Genomic DNA, 26,247 nt, shown 5'->3' on the forward strand with positions numbered 1-26,247 from the left:
TTGGGTCAGGTCTGCTATAACTGGATGGTTATAACGTGGATAGGATACCCCGGGCAAAATGATGGACTGGGACCTTGACTGCACAGCTAGGCCACTCTCACTTGCCTTTCATCCTTCAGGAGCTGAGCTTGGTTTTCACCGTATGGTGGTCTCCAGTTTCTAAGAGGGTAACAGCTGAAGCTGCAATACTTCTTGAGCTCTACTATATCCTATTGGTCAAATCAAGTCACAAGGCTAGCCTAAATATAAAGGGTAAGGAAACAGACCATCTCTTGATGTGAGGTGCTGTAAAGAATTTGTAGACAATTTTAACCTAACAAATTATCTATCTACTGTCTCTCCCAGTGGAATATAAGATCTGTGAAGGCAAGACTGGCTCTCTTTTCAGTGTCTAGTATATGTCTGGCTTTTACTATATACTCAATAAATGTGTGCTGAATGAATGAATGACCATTCACATGACATTGCTTTCGGCCCTTCACCATCTGTTTGCTTTCCTTTGAATACTACTTAATTTGTCGGGATCCTTCAAAATTTGGGATCTAGAAAGGGACACAAAATTTTACATAAGGTCTAACTACCCAAGCTCTGTACAGCAGGAAAATAAGTATCAGGTAAATGAATGAGTGAATGAATGACAAGCACAGAAGGCTACAGTAACATTCAATCTCATAATACTGATACCCTGCGTCCTTTAAGGCAGCTTAAGAATTCACTGCCATATTTTAGTGACTTTTACACTGCTGAGTCTTATAGGCTTTGAGACCAAATATATCCCCATGGCTCCTTTACATCTGAAACATTGCCAAGTCTCTGTCCTGTATTTACACAATTGATTTAGGGGACCTAAAAGAACATTACCTTTATCCCTGTTGAATTTAAATTTAATCTCTTCTAAATCATTGATCTCTCTAGTTGATCATTTCCACTGACATAAAAACCTGCTTAAAACCGTTCAACAAGCTTCCAAAAAGCGTATTTTACAAGTAAAAAACAAAGAAAACAAAAGAAATTCTTTCCCTTAATGCCACATCCCTACTTTCCAGCTACCATTCCATTTCTGTCCTCATCTTCCTTACAATACTTCTAAAGAAAGCTGTTTATATAAGCTAACTCAACTTCCTCATCTTCCTTTCACTTTTCAACCCACCACCAATTAAATTGTTTTATAAGGTCAAAGGGATCCTCTAAGCAGAAAGAGCCCCAAAGTAGCATAGACCAGAAAGAAACAGAGACCATATACAGTTAACAGTCACTTTTCATGTAATACAATGGCACTAAATTCCTTTCTCTCAATGATTACTCCCAATGTAAATGGGATAAATGCCCTAATCAAAAGATACAGGGTATCAGACTGGATAAAAAAGCAAGATCCATCAATATGCTATCTGCAAGAAACTCATTTTAGGTCACCAAGACACCCCCATATTTAAAGTGAAGGGGTGGAAAACCATTTATCATGCTAATTGACATCAAAAGATATCTGGGGTAGCAATCCTTATATCAGACAAATTAGATTTTAAACCAATGACTGTAGTAAGAAGGAGGCAGGGAGGACACTCTATCATAATTAAAGGGTCTACCCAATAAGAAGATCTAACAATTTTAAATATTTATGCCCCTAACATGGGAGCAGCCAATTACATAAGCCAGTTAATAACAAAATCAAAGAATACACTGATAATAATACAATAATAGTAGAGGACTTTAACAGCCTCCTCACTGAAATGAACAAATCATCTAAGCGGAAAGTCAACAAGGAAATAAGGGCTTTGAACGACACACTGGACCAGACGGATATCACAGATATATTCGGAATATTCCATCCTAAAGCAACAGAATACACATTCTCCTCAAGTGCACATGGAACATTTTCCAGAATAGATCACATAATGGGTCACAAATCAGGTCTCAACTGGTACCAAAAGATTAGGATTACTTTGCTAAGGCTCTCTATATCAATGAGAATGAAGACATTACTGCTCCACATTACAATATAGATGATTCTCACAAGGATAAATATTGACTGAAAGCAGCCAGATGCAAATGACTACACACATTCAAAAGAGGCACAACTAACTTATGATATTATAAATCAAGACAATGTTTGTTCTAGGGAAGAAGCAGACTGGAGGGCTCATGAAGGGGATTCAGAGGGTGATGATGTCCTAGTTCTTGACCTGGAGGCTGGTTATACAGGTGTTTGTTAAAATTTACGTAGATATATACTTAATGATTTGTCCACTTTTCTGACTATATACATCAATATGAAGTATATTTAAAAGTAAAAAGAAGTAAGGAAAGATTGAGGAGAAAAGTGATTTCTTAAAAAGTAAATTAAATTACATCACTCTACTGCTTAAGAGCTAACGGAAACTTCCCACTGACTTTAGAATCAAGTTCAAGTACTACACAGCACATATGTGTGTTTCATTATCAGAAAGCATACCTGAGGTTTCAAAATGTGAACACCACCTCATTTCAGGCTATCTCTCCCCTTACATATTATATCTCTAGCAAGCTAGTTTTCTTTCAAGTCCTTAAGCTCATTATTTTCTTTCTTCCCTTAGAGTCTTTGCATATGCTAGTTCCCCGACCTTTCAACCATTCTTCACAGAGATAGCTTCTTTCTATCCTTTAAGTCTCTCTTCACAGAGGTCTTCCCAGTAACTTTGTTAAGCTGCCTCTTTCTCATATTCTATATCTCTGCCTGCTGCATCCTTTACTACAATGTGAAATAGGTTTACTTGTTTTTTGTCTGTCCCTCCATCAGCATACAGGCTCTATGAAGACAAGGATGTAGTTGTCCTGTTTTACAGTTAAAGCCCTAAGATTTACCACAGTATCTGGCACATTAGAGAAGTTGAGTAAATACTTTCTGAATGAATGAAAGAATAATTATAGGTTGTTTCACATCAGTGTAATAAATCTTTAAAATTTCTCATATGATCATTATGTATTAGTTATCAATCTCAATTCTATTTTACCTGTACGTTTTTTTTGTATACCATCTTTTTATTCACTTGCTTAATCATTCATTCATGAAAAAAATTAAAAGTTTAAGTGTCAGCAATAGAGATTATAAAAATGAATAAGCCATGTTCTTTACCTTTTAAAGATCACACCATTTATCAAAGAAAATGAATATGGATAAAACAAAACTATACTTTTATCAAAACAGTTATTAAATACAAAATGTTAAGTCTAATTAAAATGTTAAGGGGAAGAAAAGATGAGACCTTTGAAAGAAGTTTATAGTCTAGTTACAGCTATCAAAAAAAGGAAACCAAGCTAATTAGGCATGACTTTTTCTTAGTGAATTCATTTGGACTCTTGGTGATCATGTCTTTCTTTTTGTAAATGTTTACAATACACCTTTTAAATGTACTATATCATAATAAATCGTAATACCAGGACTTTCTGTCAAATTTAGCTTCTTCTACAATGAGAGTAATTAGTGAAAATCCCTTCACTTTGATTTGTTTTTAATCCCAATATTTAATTTTTTTTAAAAAAGATTTTATTTATTTATTTGACAGAGAGAGATCACAAGTAGGTAGAGAGGCAGGCAGAGACAGAGAGAGTGGGAAGCAGGCTCCCTGCAGAGCAGAGAGCCCAATGCGGGACTCGATCCCAAGACCCTGAGATCATGACCTGAGCCAAAGGCAGCGGCTTAACCCACTGAGCCACCCAGGCGCCCCCAATATTTAATTTTTATTTAAATCCTATTTTTTAAAAGATTTTATTTATTTATTTGAGAGCACATGAGAGAGAAGAGAGAACAAAAGCAGCGGAGAGGGAGAAGCAGATTCCCCGCTGAGCAGGGAGCCCAATGTGAAACTCAATCCCAGGACCCTTAACCAACTGAGCCATCCAGGCGCCCTATTTAAATATTATTAAAGAAGAGTGACAGTACTGTATGTTCATTGAAAGGGGGCATAAATGAAAAAGGAATGAGAATATCTGCTATAGGCAGGCAGATTTCAGTTAAATATAAGGAAGAACTTTCCAGTACTTAGAGCTGCCTACCTATAGGCTTCCTATAAAGCAGGAAGCTCTCCAACACTAAAAATCTTTAAGAATAACTAATCAGACATTGTCCCCATGATATAGCAGAAACTTGACTAAGTCTTGACTTAGTAGGCAGCATTGTTCAGATCAGTGTCTCTCAAACTATAGTAAAGACGCACTTGTAAAGAAATTTCCATTCTGTGGTAAATTTGTAATTACAAATTACAAAGGTATCACACATTTGGATGTTACTACAATGTCAAACGGCCATAAGGGTTTCTTTTGACTTCCGTTCTTAACTCGTGGCATACCAGTAACAAATTGGCCCATGTGAACAAGCAAACTATACTTTTGAGTAGCACTGAATTAGAGAGTTTATAAGAGATCACTGAGGTTCTACAGTTTTTCAAATTTACCTAGTCTGTCTTCCTTTATATTAAGTATAATATGAACTGCTTATTTCCTAATAATTAACCTCTCTCTTCAGCAATTTAAAAAAGCATAACCTAAAAGATATTAACCTGAAAGCATTAGATCAACTGAGATTTTATCTCACTAAACTGAATAGCAAAATATACTTTTTACCAAAACACATGTGAATGCTCATTTAAAACTAGTTACAAAAAATTTATTTTCAGCCATCCCCACACCTAATTTTCTCATGTCACCTTCTTTGCAAAAACTGATAATGAAAGGTGTGATAAATTATAGTTGATCACACATCTGAAGTTCTAACTTTGTTTTACTAGCTGGCAGCAAAACCAGAAGAAAACTGACTTGGGGATGAAGTGGGGGTACATTCATGAATTTCAGAAGCATGGAGTAGAGGATTTAAGTTTTTGAAACTACCTATATAATACTCGGTCAGTGCTGACCTGGCCAAAGCAAATACGATAAGGAATTAGGAAAAAGAGTAGACAAAATTAAAAGTTGCCTATTCTCATATTTCCCCAAATACTTCTAGCTTTCTCTATCCAAGGATAATGAGACATTCTTGCTTAAAATCTGATAACTTCTCATTGAAAAGAAAAGAAAACAAAACAAACCACCTTCCTTCTCAAGAGGCCATTTTCAGGATTTATGCATTATCATCTCCCAACTCCATCATCCATGAATACCTTCCCTCCAGTAATGCCAATATTCCTTAAATTTATCCTACTTTTTACTAGAGTAAGAGTTCTTAACTGTGAGCTTATGCGTGGGTGTTGGGAATCTATGAACTCTGAAACTCCAAATGTTTTTAAAATTGTGGGTGAATGACCAATTATATGAACAAAATGTCCAGTTTTTAATACATTACTAGAGGGTACAATAATCCAAAATGATTAAAAGCATCTTTCTGGAGTGAAAAATGTGATCTGAATAGAAATACAGGATACAGGTTCTTCATTAATTGAATAGGCATATAAAGATACTATATTACTTAACAAAAAGGACTTTAAAAATAAATCTCTTCATCTTGTATAAGATAAAATTGACATTTGGAGAGGTTAAGGGAGTATTCACGGTCATACTGGTAGTTAGAAGGCAGAAGCCAGAGAAAAACATCAGCCTCTGGCTTCCAGGTTCATTCCCTTACATCCTGCTACCTATACAGGGCCAGAACGGGTAACAATAAGCATACTACAGGCAATCAATCCCACTTCTGATAAATATATAACCTCAGAGTAAATCAAGTAATTCTGTAAATACTACTGGCTCGCAGGACACACATTTTCTTTCTTTACTAAGGGTATCTAAAAATACAATTTCTCTTAGATACATTTTAGAACTTGCTTCCTTCCCAGTAGGCACAATCAACAACTTGTCAATCAACTGAAAGACATGAGTGCCTGATCCTACTGCAATCAATCAGAGAAGGGCATACACTTGACCTGGAAAGGACAAAGGATGTTTAGTAGGAGACAGAGGGCTTCAAGCAGGCACTTTAAACACATTTCTTTCTGAGTCAATCACTCTGAAAGCCCACAATGCGAAGTAAATTAGTTGAGTGGATAGTTGAGTAACTGTTGAGGCTATTTAGAAATTTTAAGCAAAATCTCTTTTCAAAGTTTAATCTCTTGTTTATTCATACTAAAGAACAGCAAATAAAAAGCCAAAGATGATGTTTAGTGAAAAGAATTTTTATAGTACATAATTAAGTGAGAAAACTGAAAAAGAATGTCCTGCTTTGGTGTCAGTTATGATGTGCAAAAATCTAAAATTTGTTTTTAATTTTTTTCAAAATATTAGAAAACTGAAAGTCTGTAAATAAGAATCCAAAACCCTTTACTCTCTTCCCCTTACCACACCCTTGACTTCTGAAATACAGTGCAACTTTCTACCATCTGTTATTTTAGAGAAGAAACAGTAATGAACATATGGGCTTTCTCTCTCAAGCAGCTGTAGTGTAGTTAAAGTTATAATAATTGTCTTTCTGTAAGATAAATTTACATTAAAAACCTGGCCAGTTAAAAACAAATGGCTCAGCCTCAGAGCCTTCCAGAATAAAATTGAGAAATTTAGAATTATCTATGACATAGTACAGAGATTTAGAAGATATCCTCTAAATCTTATGCTTTTATGTTTAAGGTTAAACAAACATAATTCACGATGCCCATATCAGTTTACACAAGAGTTCACAACTCATGTTTTCTCTTTCCCAGTCAAAATGCTAGGAGCCTCACACAGAGGCTAGGTACACATATATAAAAATCAGTAACTAAGTTCTTGAAAGCACTAATATGAATCCACCACTTCTGCTGGCTACTTAACTTCAATCCAAAAGCTTATCTATTTATAAGAAAATCACAGTACATGTGGCATATAAACTTCCATTTCAACTATATACATATATACATATATTTTTATATATATATCACTTATATGTATCACTTAAAATGAGTTTAAGTAAACTGAAAGGAATTCAGAACAGATTCAGATGCACATTTTATGAATAATAGGAATTTTACTTACCTTTATCTGGGTGATTCAAAATCATAATTCTCCTATGAGCTGTTCTAATCTTGGCCTTGCCAGCAGATGGGCTGTAAAAAGAAATTAAAGTGCTTATAATAAATAGTTCAAATGCAGATTATAAATTAACAGTTTATATGGGTTTCAAGGAATTAAAAACTAATGAGAATTTCACCATCTTGTGGATAAATATGAAATTACAGCTTGTCACTTAAGTCTACTAACCATCAAAATAAACTGTTGATTGATGCATATATTTTTCTTCCTTTGTAATGTCAGTCTCTTTTTTCAATCAATTTAAAAAATAAAACACAATGAGGTGCCTGGGTGGGGCAGTTGGTTAAATAACCCACTCTTGATTTCGGCTCAGGTTGTGATCCCAGGATCATGAGATCCAGCCCCGAGTTGGTCTCTAGGCTTTGTGTGGAATCTGCTTAAGATTCTCTCTCCCTCTCTCTCTCTAAAATAAATAAATAAAACAGCATACAAGGTAGGAGGGGCATTTTCTCTAGACCAGACTGAGTTTGAAAACATATGCCTCAAGTTACCTGGGGGAAGGCAGCTTAAAAAGTGTTACAGACAGGTATCCAGACTCCAGAGATACTAGACAGCCAGATTTCATTTCCATTGCTACTTAGGATGGGCTAAACTTGGTCAAATTCTTAACCTCTCTGTACTCCCATCTCCTCATTATAAAACACGGCTAGGAACAACATATTCCTCATAGAGAGACTGTAGGGATTAAATTAATTAAAACCTTCAAAGTGCTAGAACAGTGCCTGGAATGTAGCAAGGGTTCCAAAACAGTTAGTTTTTATTAATTATTATATTTCAACAGAGCATCTCAAAACTCTTCATGACTCGTAGTTTATTTAACTTGTAAGAAATGTATGGGAGAAGCCCTTGCTAGAGACAAAAATTGAGAAAGTTAAATCAACTTAAAATTATTTCAATAAAAACGAATTTATCCAGTATTGGAAATGTTTCTCACTAGTACATTTTCCAGGCAAGGAAACAAAATTAACACTTACCAACAACAGAATTCTGGTATTGCTAATTAATAGCTATATTATTTTATCTAAGTTACACCTTTGGGCCTCAAACTGGGATAATAGCAGTTGACGTAAAGTACGGAGTGGTTGTTGCAAACCTCAAAGTAATTTAATTTGTATGGATGAACCACATTGTACTGGCTATAAAAGCAGATTCTTTAAGAGATCGTCAGACATAGGTTCAACATCCTGATTCCACCATTCATTAGCTGCAAAACTCTGTCCTGTTCACTTAAACTCTGAGCGAAAATTCTCTCATAAGTAAAATGAACATTCTAAACTACCTCCCAGGATTATTTTAAGAATAAATTAGATAATGCAAGTAAGAAGATTAGCATAACCTAGCAGAGAGTTAGCATTGAAAGTGTTCAAAAATAACTAGTCTTTAGTTATTATCATAAAGATAAAGCATGTTTATGAAAATATTTTACATATGTCCCACTTCTAGAAATATAGTATAAATCACCTAATATTTCTTGAATGACTCAATAGTATTAATCTGAGTATAAATTAAGAGCAAAGAAATCCTTAAGGTCTGAAGAGATTTGTCACCCTTAAAGAGTCCTCCAATGCCTTCCATTTAAGTTCCTCTGTCTGTTTTTTAGCACTGCCCCCCTTGCTATCAGCTGTGAACCCTTGATTCTGCCATTGTTCCAGTCTAGCTATTCTTTGACAGTTAATTACACTTCTAATCTTTTGAGATGAAATAACAGATCACCAAGCATGTTAAAACACACTATCAACTGCTGAATATGCATATAAAATATTCTTCTATGAGTAAAAAAAAGTCTTGAATCAAAGACAAAATCAAAAGAGAAAAAACATCCTGAGATAAATGGAAATGAAACTGGAAATATAATAACAAATTTATGGGATGCAGTGAAAGGAGTTCTAAGATGAAAGTTTATAGTAATAAATGCCTACATTAAGAAAAAAGAAAGAACTCAAATAAACAACTTTATGCCTCAGGGAAGTAGAAAAAAGAAGGCTAAACTAAAACAAAGTTAGCTGAAGGAAGGAAATAACAAAGATCCAGAGTAAAATAAATGAAACAGAGACTAAAAAGACAATAAAAGATTATCTTTTATTGTATTAATGAAACTAAGAGCTGTGCTTTTTAAAAAAAGATAAACAAAACAGACAAACCATTAGCTGGACTCACAAGAAAAAAGCAGAGAGGACTCAAATAAAATCAGAAATTAAAGAATTAAGACTTTATAAAGATACCACAGAAATACAAAGGATCATAAGAGACTACTATCAACAGTTCTACACTGACAAAATGGACATCGTAAAAGAAATAGATAAATTCTACAAACATAAACTACCAAGACTGAATGGAAGAAAGAAAATCTGGAAAGACCAATTATTAACAGTGAGATTGAATCACTAATCAAAAACCTTCCAACAAAGAAAAAAGCCCAGGACCGACAGCTTCACTGAAATATACCAAACATCTAAAGAATACCAATTCTTCTTAAACTTTTCCCAAAAAATAGAAGAGGAAATGCTTCCAAACTCATTTTATGAGGCAAGCATTATCCTGATACTACATGTAGACAGGACACTAGAAGAAAATTACAAGCCGATTTCCCTGATGAACATAGATACCTAAGTCTTCAGCAAAATATTAGCAAGTCAAATTCAACAAAACATTCAAGGATCATATATCATGAACAAGTAGGATTTATTCCAGGGATGAAAGGATTGTACAACATTCACAAATCAGTCAATGTGAAACACCATAAATGTGAAACAAAATGAAGGATAAAAATCATATGACATTTCCAAAGATGTAGAAAAACCATCTGATAATATTCAATACCCATTCATGACAAAAAAATCTCAACAAATTCAGTATAGAGGGAACATACTTCAACATGGTACAGGCCATATGACAAATGCATAGCAAATAACATACTCAGTGGTGAAAGCTCAGAGTTTTTCTTCTTAACTCAGTTACAGCACAAGGTTGTATGCTCTCACCACTTTTTTCCAACATAGTACTGGCAGTCATGGCCAGAGCAATTTGGCAAGAAGAAGAAATGAAGGGCATCCAAATCAGAAACAAAGAAGGAAAAGTGCATATGATATGATTATTACATAAAGAAAACCCTAAAACTGTTAGAACTAATCAACAAATTTGGTAACGTTGGAGGATACAAAATCAATATACAAAAATCTGTTGCCCCTCTATACACTAATAAACTATCAGAAAGAGAAAGAAAACAATTCGATTTACAATTGCATTAAAAAAAAGAATAAAATACCTAGAAATAAATTGGACTAGGAAGTTCAAGACCTATACACTGAAAACTGTAGGACATTGATGAAAGAAATTAAAAACACCGATAAATAGAAGGATATCCCACATTCACGGATTGGAAGAATTTATTTTGTTAAAATGCCCATACTATTCAAAGCTATCTACAGATACAATGAAATCTCTATCAAAATTCCAAAGGCATTTTTCACAAAAATGGAACAATCCTAAAATTTATATGGAACCACAAAGACTCCAAATAGCCAAAGCAATCTTGGGAAAGGACAAAGCATTATACTTCTTAAATTCAAATTATATTACAAAGCTAAAATATAATCAAAATAGCATGGTATTAGATTAAAAAAACAGATACATACATCAATGGAACAGAAGAGAGAACCCAGAAATAAATCCATGCATATATGGTCAGTTAACATATAACAAAGGAGACAAAAACATAAAACAAATAAAAGTCTCCTCAATAAATGGTACTGGGAAATCGGGACAGCCACATGCAAAGGAATGAAACTGGACCCTTCTCTCACACCACACACGAAAATCAATTCAAAATGGATTAAAGCCTTGATAAAGACCTGAAACCATAAAACTCCTAGAAGAAAATACAGGGGGTAAGCTCCTTGACATCAGTCTTTGCAGTAACTTTTAAAATTTGAAACCAAAAGCAAAGGCAAGAAAACAAAACTAAACAGCTGGGACTACATCAAACTTTAAAAAATTTCTACACAGCAAGGAAAACTATAAAAAAAAATGAAAAAAATTAACCTATGAAATAAGGAGAAGATATCTGCAAATCATATATCTGATAAGAGGTTATTGCCAAAATAAGAACTCATACAATTCAATAGTACAGCATAGCTACTAGATACATAGGTAAGTAGTCTGATTTCCAAATGAGTGGAGGATCTGACTAGACATTTTTTTTTTTAAGATTTTATTTATTTATTTGACAGACAGAGATCACAAGCAGGCAGAGAAACAGGCAGAGAGAGACAGAGGAGGAAGCAGGCTCTCCACAGAGCAGAGAGCCCGATGCAGGGCTCGATCCCAGAATCCCGGGATCATGACCTGAGCCGAAGGCAGAGGCTTTAACCCACTGAGCTACCCAGGCGCCGCCCCCTGACTAAACATTTTTACAAAAACAGAAAATGTCAAACAGGTACATGAGGTGATCAGCATCACTAATCATCACGGAGATGCAAATCAAAGCCACAATGATACAACATCGCAGCTTATAAAATGAATGCCATCAAAAAGATGAGATAAATAAGTGTTAGAAAGATGCAAAGGGAACCTTCGCACACTGTTCATGGAAACGTAAACTGGTACAGCTACTATAGAACAGTATGGAGGTTCTGAAAAAATTAAAAATAGAACTACCTTATGACCCGGCAATTCCACTTCTAGGTATGTGTCTGAAGGAAATAAAATCACTGTCTCCAAGAGATATCTGCACCCTCATGATCCCTGCAGCATTATTTACAATACCCAAGACACGGAAACAATCTGTGTCCATCAACTAAAAAAGAAGAAAATCTTGCTATCTGCTGACAACATGAACAGGCCTTGAGAGCATTTTGCTAAGTGAAATAAGTCAGGGAGAGAGAGAAAGACAAATGCTGTATGATCTCATATACATGGGAAATCTGAAAAAGCAAAACACAGAAACAGAGAACAGACTGGGGGTTGCCAGAGGCAAGAGTAGGACGGCAGGGGAAATAGGTGAAGGTAGTCAAAAGGTCCAACTTATGGTTATGAGTGAGTCCTGGGGATGGAATGCACAGCATAGTGACTACAGTTAACAATGCTGTACTTCATGTTTGAGAGTTGCTGAAAGAGTAGATCTTAAAAGTTCTCATCATAAGAAAAAACAAATCTGTAACACTGTGAGGTGAAGGATGTTAACCAAAGTTTTTGTAGTAATCATTTTGTAATCTATACATATTATACATATATCAAATCACTATGTAATTCATCTTAAATATAAAACGTTAGAGGCATCTGGGTGGCTCAATGGGTTAAAGCCTCTGCCTTCTGCTTGGGTCATGATCCCAGGGTCCCGGGATCGAGCCCCGCATCGGGCTCTCTGCTCAGCAGGGAGCCTGCTTCCTTCTCTTTCTCTGCCTGCCTCTCTGCCTACTTGTGATCTCTGTCTGTCAAATAAATAAATAAAATCTTTAAAAATAAATATACACAATGTTATACATAAATTATATCTCAATAAAATGAAAGGAAAAATTTAAAATTAAAAAACATTTTTTAATAATAAAAAAGTTTAGTTAGTTCAAAAAAAATAATAAAAAAAGCCTTTTTCTGTAAGGACTAGTAGGGTGTTTGTTCCTTTTGGCTATTTATGAAAGTCCTCTGGGGGACCATTTCAAACTTACTTTTTTGGTTTGCAGATACTTCCCAGAAAACCAATCAAGACACTGTCTGATTTTAAAGACTACTAAGTTTGAAAAAGAAGTCACTAAACACTACACCAGGGCTATGAAGACTTTATTGTTTTACTGCCCACTAAGAAATGAAAAATACATTATTTTTTTAAATTCTAGTATCTTTAGTTTCTTGTAGTAAATATACATTTATCATTCTCTTTTGTGGTGCTCTGTAGTATTGCTTTCCTTTATTAGTTATGTTTTCTAGTTGTTCTGTAGACATTTGATATGTCTCCTTAGGTAGACACTAAACTAAAGAGCAGAAACTATGTGGGATCGAACCCCACATCGGGCTCCCTGCTCAGCGGGAAGGCTGTCCCACTCCCCTTCTTGTGTTCCCTCTCTTGCTGTCTCTCTCTCTGTCAAATAAAATCTTAAAAAAAGGTAGTATCTAGTATTGAATACACAATAGGGCTTAATGCATTTTATGCACCCTCCAAAAGAAAATGGCTATTAAAAAGGCAAACTCCTTCAAAGAATAATGGCTCTATATTAGTAAATACTAACACTCAAAGGCATTACTGTATTACAGAAAATGTTAAAGTAGAAAAAGAGGAGCTTTAAAAAACATTTCTTAAAGTGGACTACATAATTAAGTTGTAAGTCCAGTAAAATCCAAATCTGCATTCTGTGTGTTTTGGTGGGGGGCGGTTTACATGGTAGGTTGTATCTTATTCTGGATGTTAAACTTTAATTTAGCATATGGGACAACATTTGAATATTATCCTTGATAATTACACCTGATAGATTATCCTTGATAATCACTTACATTGCTTATAAAGAACAGTACACGAGGTTTTGTACATGAAAGTCCATAAAGCTTTATGTACTATGAAGTCTGTCAACCACTGAACTAGATAGATTAGAGGAAGTAAGAAATGCAAGAGAATGGAGCCAGGCAATGTATTCATATTTGAAAGAATTTTCTCAAAATACAATACTACCTGATTGAAAGGGCTAGAAGAAAGCAAATAAGGCTTACCTTTCTATTTAATGTGTTAAGTAAGGGTAAATATTTAGCTTCTGCATTGGTGATATTGATAGGAAGAAAGAGGAACCAACATATATTTCGCACCTGTTGTTTGGTAGGTACTTTTATAAAAAGGTATCCTCCTATCATTTTATGTTATTTCAGCAAGGCTAAATCGTATTAATTCTATCAAAACTGAAGAAACTGGGGTGCCTGGGTGGCTCAGTGGGTTAAGCCGCTGCCTTCGGCTCAGGTCATGATCTCAGGGTCCTGGGATCGAGTCCTGCATGGGGCTCTCTGCTCAGCAGGGAGCCTGCTTCCTCCTCTCTCTCTGCCTGTCTCTCTACTTGTGATCTCTCTCTGTCAAATAAATAAATAATCTTTAAAAAAAAAAAAAACTGAAGAAACTGAAGGGCAGAAGAGCTAAAAATAACTTGACGAGGCTCATACAATGCGGTGCTTCAGTGACAGAACCAGGAGAAGGATCTGTTTGGTTCAGTTGGTATTTGTTGAGTAGTTACTAAGTGCCATGTTTATATTAAGAATGTTATGTACTGGGACACCTGGGTGGTTTAGTCATTAAGTGTCTGCCTTCGGCTCAGGTCATGATCCTGGGGTCCTGGGATCGAGCCCCACATCAGGCTCTCTGCTTGGCAGGGGGCCTGCTATCCCTCTCCCATTCCCCCTGCTTGTGTTCCTACTCTCTCTCTCTTTCTCTCTCTGTCAAATAAATAAATAAAATCTTTCAAAGAATGCATGTATTATATATGTACTAATCCTCACAACAATTCTAGGCAATAGAAACTGATATTATCTCTATTTTACAAATAATGACATTGAGGTCACATAGCTAGTAAATGGTAAAACCAGTATTCATACTCATACTCACCTGTTATTAGAGTATATACTCTTAATCTTTTTTTTTTTTTTAAGATTTTTTTCTTTATTTATCTGACAGAGATCACAAGTAGGCAGAGAGGCAGGCAGAGAGAGAGGAGGAAGCAGGCTCCCTGCAGAGCAGAGAGCCCGATGTGGGGCTTGATCCCAGGACCCTGGGATCATGACCTGAGCTGAAGGCAGAGGCTTAACCCACTGAGCCACCCAGGTGCCCCTATACTCTTAATCTTAATCAGAAAATTATCCTTGTAAAATATTCTACAGCTTCTTGTTCAACAGGATAAACCTTTATAACCATAAATCTTAAGTCCTAATTATCTGTTTCAACAGAACTGGCTTGGATGATATTAACTAATATTCTCAAAAACCTTTATGTTCAGTTTTAAAGTAAGTTTCATATTCACATTTCAAGACTATGAATGGAATGGTATGGGGGTCCAATAAAAGTTCAGGAAAAATAAAAATGCTATCCTGAATAATAGTAAAGCAAATAATAATCAGCAATATAGCCAACTTCCAAATTTGGTTTCCCCTACCTAAAACCTATTCCCAGTGAGATAATTCATCTCTTATTTAATAAAGCACCAAGCTGAAAGAGCTGTTTCCGTTACTTTCCACCCCTTTGGCTTTCTTGCTAAGTCAAAAGAAATAATTAAATGTTTTGGTCTTAAAAACATGCTGATCTTGGGGCGCCTGGGTGGCTCAGTGCGTTAAGCCGCTGCCTTCGGCTCAGGTCATGATCTCAGGGTCCTGGGATCGAGTCCCGCATCGGGCTCTCTGCTTAGCAGGGAGCCTGCTTCCCTCTCTCTCTCTCCGCCTGCCTCTCCGGCTACTTGTGATTTCTCTCTGTCAAATAAATAAATAAAATCTTTAAAAAAAAAAATGCTGATCTACAAGAGATTTAAAAGACTATCTCAACATAGGGCTTTATGACCTATTTTGCTTGTTTGATTAAATTATCAGAAGATCTGCTGTTAGATGACATACTGTAACCAACCCCACAAAAATTTAAGTGAGTTCTAAAGGATCATAAGGTAAACAAATGAATATTAGCAACTGGCAAATCTATAGCAGGGACATCACTTAACACTATAAGTTAAGAAAATATCACAGAGGGCGCCTGGGTGGCTCAGTGGGTTAAGCCGCTGCCTTCGGCTCAGGTCATGATCTCAGGGTGCTGGGATCGAGTCCCACGTCGGGCTCTCTGCTCAGCAGGGAGCCTGCTTCCTCCTCTCTCTCTGCCTGCCTCTCTGCCTGCTTGTGATCTCTCTCTGTCAAATAAATAAATAAAATCTTTAAAAAAAAAAAAAAAAAAAAAAAAAAAAAAAAAAAAAAAAAAAAAAAGAAAATATCACAGAGCATTCACACAACATTAACTTTCTCCTACACTGTCCAAAGTCACACAATAAACAGATTACTAAGGTGAAACAATTATAATAAAATATACTATATGTCAAATTATGGAAAAAGAATTGTGAGACAGATCCCATATTATAACAGAAAAATGATAGATATCAAATTATGAAACTAAAAAATCCAAAAAAAAATTCAGTGTCACAATAAGGGATATTTTGTTAATTGCTGTGAAATTAGTATTCAGAGTTCCTTGTTAATAAAGACATATCATGGGGCTCCTGGGTGGCTCAGTGAGTTGAGCCTCTGCCTTAGGCTCAGGTCATGGTCTCGGGATCCTGGGATCGAGCCCTGCGTCAGGCTCTCTGCTCCGGGAGGAGCCTGTTTTCCACCACCCCTTCCACACCTGCCTCTCTGCTAACTTGTAATCTCTCTGTCAAATAAAATAAAAAATAAAAAATACTTTAAAAATAAATAAATAAATAAAGACATATTACATCATGCCTGATATTTTTAGCGGATGTATTTTTAGATTTGAGGTTTTAAAATGTAAAATTTTTGTATTTTCTCCTCTGCCTCTTATTCATAACTTAAAATATAAGGATAACTTTACTGTAATGTTTTCTCATTTTTTTCAAAACAAGCTTGGCCACAGAACAAAATAATACTTACGCAGCACACCTACCTTATACCCAAAATAAGACTAGCTTCTCGCCTACTCATTTTCTGTTCAAATCCTCCTTTATAGTAGGATGAAAGGCTCTGTACAGGAAAGAAAGAGCGTGAAATAATTAGTTCCATGTATGAGGTGGCATGACCTCATCCCATCATAGCTGCAGTAAGAGTAATGCATTTTACCAGAAGTCAACTTGAATCTGTGGAGGGAGGAGAACTCAACAATGAGCCTTTACAAGAAACTATGACCAAAATGAACTTAAAAAAATTAACAATTTTTTCACTTTAAAATACATTAATTTTTCTACACTAAGATATAACAGAATTAAAATAAATCAGTAGAAGCAAAAGCCTTGAACTTTTCCTAAGCTCTGCAGCAATTTTCTCTTTGGATAACCTTGCTAAGTCACTACTGTTGATAGGACACACATCTTTTTCACCTCCTGGACTGGCTGATAAAGAAGGAAAAAAAGGAACTGACCAAGTGGGGTGGACATCAGGAGAGTAGACAGACAGGCCAAGGGAGACCAGCAAAGGACTGCAAGGTCACTGAAAGGTAGCTGGAAAGGCATGAGCAAGAAAGACAGCAGAATCAGAGAGGCAACTGGGCCAGAATGGTGGAGCAAGGCTGTAAGCAACAGAAATAATTTAGGAGTTTATTCTCAGAGCACTGAGTAATGTCATCTGGCTATATTTTGAAAGGATTACTCTAAACGTTATGTGGGAAATAGAAAGAAAGGTGCAAGAGGCAAGCAGGAGACCAGCCAAGAGGACACAACAATAATCTAGTCAAAAGATGATAGTGGTTTGCGCGAACATGGTAAGAGCAGAGCTAGTTTAAAAGTGATCTGATTCTAGATGTATACTGAAAGCAACCCCAACGTTTTCTTGGTAGATTATAAATAAAGGATACAAGAAAGAGAAGGATTGACGATGATGTACTAAACACACTATACACTGTGCAGCTTCCCCTTTAGAAGTGAAGGACTTAACACTTTGGGTGCTGGGGCTATCACAGGCAGACAGCTGTCAGCTGTCAGACTTTTTAGGAATTGCCTTGGTTGAAGAAAGTCAAGTCCAGGTCCCTTTTCCAGAGCAGTCTCTATGTAATGACTCGTTGATATGGGGGTATAAACATTGTAGTTCTCTAGAGCTCAGTCCTTCGACTTCATATCTATAGTTCACTGACCAGGTGATCTCGTTTAGTCTCATGGCTCCTTGCCCCAATCTGGGACAACCACAATGAGCCAGAGGAGCTTCAGAGCTTGGTATTAGGTTGACTGAGGCCTTTGTTATGACTGTACTGCAGCCTAAATTGTCCCTCTGCCTTTCTCCCCTCTCTTCCCTTCTGGAGTTGTGGATCATAAGAGCACTTCCTAATGAACTACTGTTGCAGGATTTCCATTCCTTTAGTGCCCGCAGTTCTTGGTCACGCTGCTTCAAAGAATGAAGAGGTAGACCAGACGAAGAGCAGTGGGCAGCAAGGGGAACTTTATTGAGCGGTAGTACAAAGCTCCCAGAGAGGGAGGGGACCCAAGAGGGTTGCCGTTTTGACATTTAAATCCAGGGCTTCTTATGAGATCTTCTGCAGAACTATCTGAAGCTTCCTGAGTGTGGGCCCCCTGTGGAATGGCTGCTAAGGCATGACACTGGATGAGATCACCTATGGAGTGAGAGAAGAGAAAAAAGTCCAAAGACTGAGCCCTAGAGAATGCAAGTTTGAGAGGCAGAGAAATGGAGCTAAGTCAGTAAGCAGACTGAGGAGGCCTAGCAGTGCAGACACCAAAAGTAAGGGAGGGAAAAACAGTTTCAAACACTTCTGATAGGTTACATCAGAACTGAGCTGACATCTGGCTGTTGGATTTATCAAAGAGGTCAAACTCTTTGACAAGAGCTGCAGGGAGTGGGAGTGAGAGTCTGATTAGGGTGGATTTAAGAGAGAACAGGGGGAAGGAATGGGAGACAGTAGTACAGACAATGCTTTAAGAGTTCTTAACAAAGAAACAGGATGCATGAACTCAACTTTTAGAAGGAAAAAAATGCATCAGTGATTGTACTGCATACATGTTTTTAAAACAATAACCTCTATTTTTCTAAGGAAAAATAAGTAAGTGTATGTTTACATAAAACAACATCAGAAAGTATATACACTAAAATGTTATTTTTGGTTGGTGACATCATGAATAATTTTTTTTCTTATGTTTATTTTTACTTTCTAAATTTTCAAAAATGAACACAGGCTACCTATATAATTTTTTAAAAAGGAGAACTAAATAAAAGACCAAGGAAATTAGTAGAACTTAAAAAATGAGCCAGATCTGGTCATTTATATAAGCTGTTGTCTTCGAACAGCTTGTGAAAAATTTCTACTTGGTAAGAATTCGCTGGCAATTAATTCACGTAACAAGCACTTCAGCACCTAGTAAAGCCAGGAACATTTCAAATGAGACAGGTCAAGTTTAGTTCTTCATCGCAGAGATGCTAATCTATCAATGTACCAGTGCTGGGAGGAATATGACATACTATTTCAAGTTTCAAGTAATTTGTAATCTAGAAAGAAAACTAAAAACAATACCCTTCTCCAAACTGTGACAGGAGGAAGAGAATCAAATTATTTAAGTACACATAGTAACCTGGACAAATTATACACATGCACACACATACACTTCCACACACACAGAGGGGAATATATAAAGGACTAGGAGATTTAACAGAGAAATAACAGATGATTTTAAGTTTTCTCTCAGCAGACTAAAGTTTTTCCTAGATGTTTATCTTCCTCCCCAACATTTCTGTAAGTATTTATTTAGCTTAGGGAGCTTCAAAATTTCAACATAATAAACATGATAAATTGATGTTTCAGGAAGTGTCACTCCCACTAGTCACAATGCTCATTAACCCTAATGGCAGGAATCATATCTGTGCAGTTGTTTACTTTCAGTTTTGCCCAGGTGGAAAAGGAGACCCAGAACTTAAAATCCAGCATTTGGATAAGGCTCATACCCTAAAACACAGACCTGCTGAAGAATAAGTGAGCATGTGCATATCTATAAGGAACAACTATAGAACAACTCCATCAAATAGAGTGGATGATTAGAACTTTTTTGTTGTTGTTGTTATACCTTTCTAATAGAATTTCTAAGAACAAAAGCAGTATGATTCCACTACTTTTATGCTGCTGTCTATTTGAAATACACCCTGAACCTTACAAATTATTATTTTGTGTTATTCTATTCACTGAGGATATATATAAACATACCTCAAAATCATTTTCCACCTAAAATTATCATTAAATACTATAGTGCTATATATTATCAAAAGAAATATGAAATGAATCAAGTTAAACAAAATCTTCATTAGAAAATTTACTCAGCCAAGAGCTAGATATACAAAAACTCTCCAGACAACAAAGAACTATATCATTCCATAATCCTAAGAGAAGAAACACATTTACCATAAACTATAAATTCCTATTATTTACAATAATCTATTTCACTTAGAGAGCCACAAAGGGATGATTTTAATTGTGCTGTTTCCATGAATTTCACTTAACCTTAAGACAAAGGAAGTCAAATTTTTAAAAAATTACATTCAAATAAAAGGACATTTTCACAAATAGTAAAGAGCCTTAAAAGAAGATGAATGACCTAGTTTTTTTTCCCCTTGGGAAAAAATATCAGGGTAGTTAAACATTAGCTGAGTTAATAACATACTAACATATTAAAAATCAAGCAAAAAAGTACTGGTTCAAAACAGAAGATTGCATACAAAAACTCTCTTGCTTTCTAAAGTACCTCTGAAATGAGAAGAGAGGGATTTTGTTTTGTTTTGTTTTGTTTTTAAGAGAGATGTTTTTAAAAGGAAGTCCATTATAGCCCTAGAAAACAAGAGATGATACAAGTAGCAAACCAAAAAACTTTAAAGATAAATACTGAAAGGCTGTAAACAGGTAAGACTTGCACATATGGAAAAATCACTACAGCCTTAAACACCAGAGGAAAGAAAAAAACCCTTTTCAGGAAATTAAAAAGAAAACTATACCTTTAGAATCAACCATACAATAACATCAGGATAATTAATTAAACTACAACAGCAGAAATGACAATTTCTAACCTCAGTAACACAGAGCTTAACGGGCCTACCACCTGTCATTTTGCCCATAGGATAAGAAAGACAACTGCATGTCCTGGGATGTATCTCATTGTGGGGGGTAGGTCCCAAGAGAAGCAAAGTAGAGTACTAGCAGATCACATATCAGAACCCACAAGGCCAGAGAGGGACACAGTTACGCCAATGAATAAGATATACATAGTACTCAATGTCTCCTCAACCTCTCTCTGGAGGTCCCAAGCCTGCCTCTTGGCTCCCTGCTTGGGAAGACACGCTATTGATATATCCCATCTACCTATTCATGGCCCACTATCAACCTTCTCATTCAATAAAATTATTGAAGTGAGTCTACCAAACTGCTGGGGAAGCCCACTTATATTAATCAACTTAGTTCTCACAAACATAAACCGAAAACCAAGGATTACCAGACATTTGAACAAATCCAGGATCATGGGGGAAAAGCAGAACAAAGATGAACAAATAACAACTGGCTTTTGGAGGAAAGAGATAAATCCAGCAACAAGAATAGGATTTGTCAAAATTTGAATTAGTATCTTATATCCATAAAAGTGTAAGTTGCTATGAAAAAGAAACAAGAAAATTTTCAGATATTAAAATAGTACTGATATAAAAAATTTAGCAGATGGACTAAATAAGAGATTGGTCACTGCTAAAAACCATTATGATGATCTGGAAAATAAGCTGTGGAAATACTGTGGAATGCAAAAGAAAAAGATAAGAAGATGGAAAATAGGGCGCCTGGGTGGCTCAGTGGGTTAAGCCGCTGCCTTCGGCTCAGGTCATGATCTCAGGGTCCTGGGATCGAGTCCCGCTTCGGGCTCTCTGCTCAGCAGGGAGCCTGTTTCCTCCTCTCTCTCTCTGCCTGCCTCTCTGCCTACTTGTGATCTCTCTCTGTCAAATAAATAAATAAAATCTTTAAAAAAAAAAAAAGATGGAAAATAGAAAATGTTCAGAGACATAAAGGACATACTTAGAGGTTCAATGTGTCTCTAATAAGAGCTCCAGGAACAGAGAAGAGAGACAATGGAAGGAAAAATTTAAAAACAGTCTAAGAGAATCTTCTAAAATAAAAGACAGGCAATTTTCACTTAATCTGACTAAGAAGACCTGTGAAATTTCAGAACATCAATAATAAAGAGAACCCCCCAAAACTTCCAGAGTTAAAAAAAACAACCAAAAATCACCAAAAAACCCCTAAAAGCATAAAACACAACAAAAGAAAACTAAAACACGCAGCTTTCAAAGGAGTAAGAATAAGAACATCAGACATTCTGGCTGAGAGCCTTGAGTGTACCAGAAAATGTGGCTAAGAAAGCATGTACATGGCCACTGAGGTTCATTCAATCTTAGCAGAGTTTTTTTTTTGTTTGTTTTCTTTTTTTTTTTTTAAGTAATCTCTACCCCCAATGTGGGGCTCAAACTCAAGACCCAAGATTGAGAGTTGCTGCAAGCTCCACTGACTGAGCCAGCCAGGAGCCCCCTGAGCAGAGATTTCTATACCTCTCATACTGGCTCCATCAGATTCCAAAGCTGATGATTAATGGTGAGAGCAAAAGAAACAAGTTGTTAGCAGAGAACTTAAGACATTTACCATCCATGCATCCCATATGAAAAAAATTATTCCAGGCAGTATTCCAGAAAAATGGAGGGAAAAAGGTATGAAAAAACAAAGATGAAATTTAAGAACAAGATGATGTTAAAGCACAGAGAAAGCAAACTTCACAGAAACTTGAACCTTGAAGGCTTTCTTTTGAGACACAGAGATTTAGTGGCCCATGATTAGAATTTGCATTTTTTAGCAACTCTATTTGGTTTCATAATGAATCATACTTACAACATCAAAACACTGTAAACGCCGTGTTTTGTGAAGTTTGACAATTTGAAATCATTACTACCAAGAGAAAGTATGTATATATTTCTCAGTTTCCCTAGAATTATTAATATTTAAAGAACTGTTTAAGACACTCTTATCTTCACAGAGGTATAATTATGATGGCAGTGATGATGATAAAGATATTCTACGAAATATTTTCACTGCAAATTGTAGGAACAGTACTTTGTTGGGCAGGGAGGGGGGGCAGATTTATATAAGTGTTCCTTACCTCAGGCCCACAAAGGTGAAGGATAAGAAGAATACATCATTTCTCTCTCCTTAAGAAATGCAGGTACCAAGTTCAATATACCCATGACAATTTCTTAAATTATTCCACCTTATCCATGGGCCTTCACAGAGCAGGGAAAATTTCCTCATTTTCTTGCTCTCTCTTCCTATATGTTAAATGATGTAGTTCTACAAAACTTGTAAATCTTTTATTTACTATATAAATATATCTATTGAAGATCACCTTAACAGAAGAGAAATAATTTCTGAAATTTTCTCCATTCGTTATTTATAAACATATGGAAAAAAAATAAATAACAATCCATTAAAGAACTATGCTACTATTTCCATTCCTGGATTTCAAGCCACCATTATCTATTACCTGCACTATCTCAATACCCTCTTAACTGGACTGATAGCTTTTACTCTGGCTCATTCTTGCCTACACTCCACCGCAGGCAGTGATAATCTAAAATGCAAATCACATTGCCTCCATGGTTAAAACCTTCCAAAAGCTTTCCTTCCATTACATTGTAAGTAAAATTTTCAGTTTTTATCTATAATCTATGGGACTTTAAATGATCTAGGCCCTATTCTACCACTATTATCTTTGCATACTCCTTTGGAGTTATTCTTACGGCAAAGCTCATTTCCACCTCAGGACCTCTGCAGGGTTCTCATTGCTTGGAAAGATTCAAGTCCCTCATCTGGCCAAGTCCCTCATCTTCTCATAAAGGTCTTCCCTGATCCATCTAACATAGACTCCTCACTGCTGTTATTCTTTAACCTCTTACCCTGCTTTCTTAAAAGCAGTCAACACTTCTACATATCATGCATTTTACTTATTTACTTGTAAATTGCCTGTGTCCACTAAAATGTATGCTCCTAAGGGCAATGTCTTTGTATGGTCCCTGACCATAGCCCACTCCCCACAATAACGTCTGGCATGTAGTAGGAGTTCAATGAATATTTACTGAATGAATGCTAAATGCCTATTAATACTGCAGCCAAATAAAATATAAATAGGAAAACAGAAGGAACCCCCCCCAAAAAACATGTTCCCTCTAATCACAGACATGCATTTCTAGGTCTGCAAAATCACTTGCACTTCTTCTGAACCTGAGTTTAATTACTTGTCAGTATGTCATCCTTTCAAAGTGTGGTCATTGTTCATGACTAACTAAGCCTCACAAGCCTGTAATGACTTTGCTAAAACAAGCCATTCATTCTCAGATTGCTGCAAGCCAAGTTGATCTATCCCAAGTTGATCCACTTCTATTGCCCAGAAGTCAATGTTTACGCTGTAACGCTTCAGTGAGTTTTCTTTGCATTATGTCCAGTGGTTACAAACCAGTTCACTACACTGTAGCTTTTCAGGCACCTACTATCACTCATTCTTCACTTATATTCAGCTCAGAGAGTAACAATAATGCCTGTAGATGAATGTAGAAATCATACAGATTTCAGAACTGGAATCTTCTAATTTTGTGTTTTAGATGACCAGGTGGTGGTACAAGGGGACCCATTTGAAATTTTAGGATGAAATAAACTCCTGGGTAATAAGCTCCATCAGGGGAGGGACCATATCTGTTTTGTTCATTAACTATACCCAGCTTCTACCACAGGGATTAGTACAGAAAATCACTGCAAGAATAAATTAGTATTAATTAAACAAAAACAATAAATTACCTCAAAGTTGGTGTGATATTACTAAAAGGAATATAGTAATTAAATGTCAAAACAGGAATGAGGTTAGAAATAAAAATAATGTGACCAAGAAACTAAAAAAATCAATAAATTAAACAAACTGTCCAAGGATAAAATGAAGAAAACTACAAATGTTGGGAAATCCAAGACATTTTCTGAATTACTATCAAATATGGCATATAAACAAAAGTCAAAATGAGCCTTCTAACTAAAGCCATCTTAAACTCACAGGAGTGGAAATCTTCTTTGCTGTTTCTGTGATTACTTGTTCTAGAGGCTTCCAGATCTGAAATACATAGCGACCTAAATAATAACAGGAATAAAAGCAAATATATTTTCTGTAATCAAACACAATACCCACAAGGTACTAACCACAATATTTACTGATAGCTTCTTCCTTATATGTTATTTCAAACAATCATTTCAAAATCTACCAGAAAGTCCTAATTTTTCTTTTATTAAATTTTATTTTATTTTTTCAATGTTCCAAGATTCATTGTTTATCCACTATACCCAGTGCTCTATGTAATTCATGCCCTCCTTAATACCTACCACCCTACCCTCCTCCCTCCAAAACCTCAGTTTGTTTCTCAGAGTCCACAGTCTCTCATGGTTCATCTCCCCCTCCAATTTACCCCAATTCACTTTTCCTTTCCTTCTCCTAATGTCCTCCATGTTATTCCTTATGCTCCACAAGTAAGTGAAACCATACGATAATTTACTTTCTCTGGTTGGAAAGTCCTATTATTTTCAAATTCTAATTTATTAAATAGAGGAAGCACTTCATTTTAACATAATTAAAATAGTTCCTAAATTTATCAAGTTCTAATTCATGATTATAAGATTAGAAAATGTCAATGTTTATGTATCTTACACATATGCAATATACTAGGTAACAAAAAAATAATATCCTAGTACTCTTTCTGCCACAAACTATAGATAAAGTCCTTTCACGTATGTATATTCACACATCTGGTTATTTGTACTGGTTTTCTCAGTGATAATCACTTTGAAATATACAGAAATAAAAAATTACTTATGATTTGTACAACACAGGAATAATTTTAATGGTGTTACCTCTAAAGTAAAAAAGCAGTTATGTAAAAAATATTCACCCTAACCCTTTCTTTTCTTAGTATCCTATTAATTAAAACTCCTCTGGGTCTTCAATAGCAAAACAGGCTCCAAACTGTTTCAAGGGTCTAATACAAAAATAAAATATTACCCGGCCAATTTACCTTTTGTACCCTAATCAGCATATAGATTTACTAACAGTATTGTCTTTCTTCCCAAAAGTCTTGCTAGAAAACGCATTATGACACTCTGGACTTTATCCAGCCATAACCTTCTTTGCAAATCAAGATTTCCACTGGGAGAGTATAATTATATACATCTTTTAGAAAAAGTTACCGTCTAGCCATACTGCTATTCCTGTGCAAACAACATTTAAAAATGAAAAATAGGATGCTAGAAATGGAAAATGGGAAGTAGTCAACCCAAGCAGAAGATAAAAAAAATTCTTGAGATCAAGGATAACATTAAATAAATTAAACAAGTGAAATTAAATAACTAAAATAAGTGAAAGCCTAACTCCTTTAAATCTCTTATCCTAGAGATTTTTTTTTTAATTTTTTAATTTTTTTTATAAACATATAATGTATTTTTATCCCCAGGGG

General features: G+C 35.7%; 1 protein-coding gene across 1 annotated transcript in view; it reads right to left on the reverse strand.

Annotated features, from left to right (window-relative positions):
* DNAJC15 (DnaJ heat shock protein family (Hsp40) member C15) overlaps positions 1-26,247 on the reverse strand; it is a 73,346-nt gene that overhangs the window by 17,518 nt on the left and 29,581 nt on the right. The window contains exons 3-5 of the mRNA XM_059377506.1: positions 24,801-24,874; positions 16,643-16,719; positions 6,967-7,037 (exon numbers count right to left, since the gene is read on the reverse strand). Of these exons, the coding sequence (XP_059233489.1) occupies positions 6,967-7,037; positions 16,643-16,719; positions 24,801-24,874 (222 nt within the window). The remainder of the gene's footprint in view (positions 1-6,966; positions 7,038-16,642; positions 16,720-24,800; positions 24,875-26,247) is intronic.

This window comes from Mustela nigripes, chromosome 15 (assembly GCF_022355385.1).
Source record: "Mustela nigripes isolate SB6536 chromosome 15, MUSNIG.SB6536, whole genome shotgun sequence".
NCBI lineage: Eukaryota > Metazoa > Chordata > Mammalia > Carnivora > Mustelidae > Mustela > Mustela nigripes.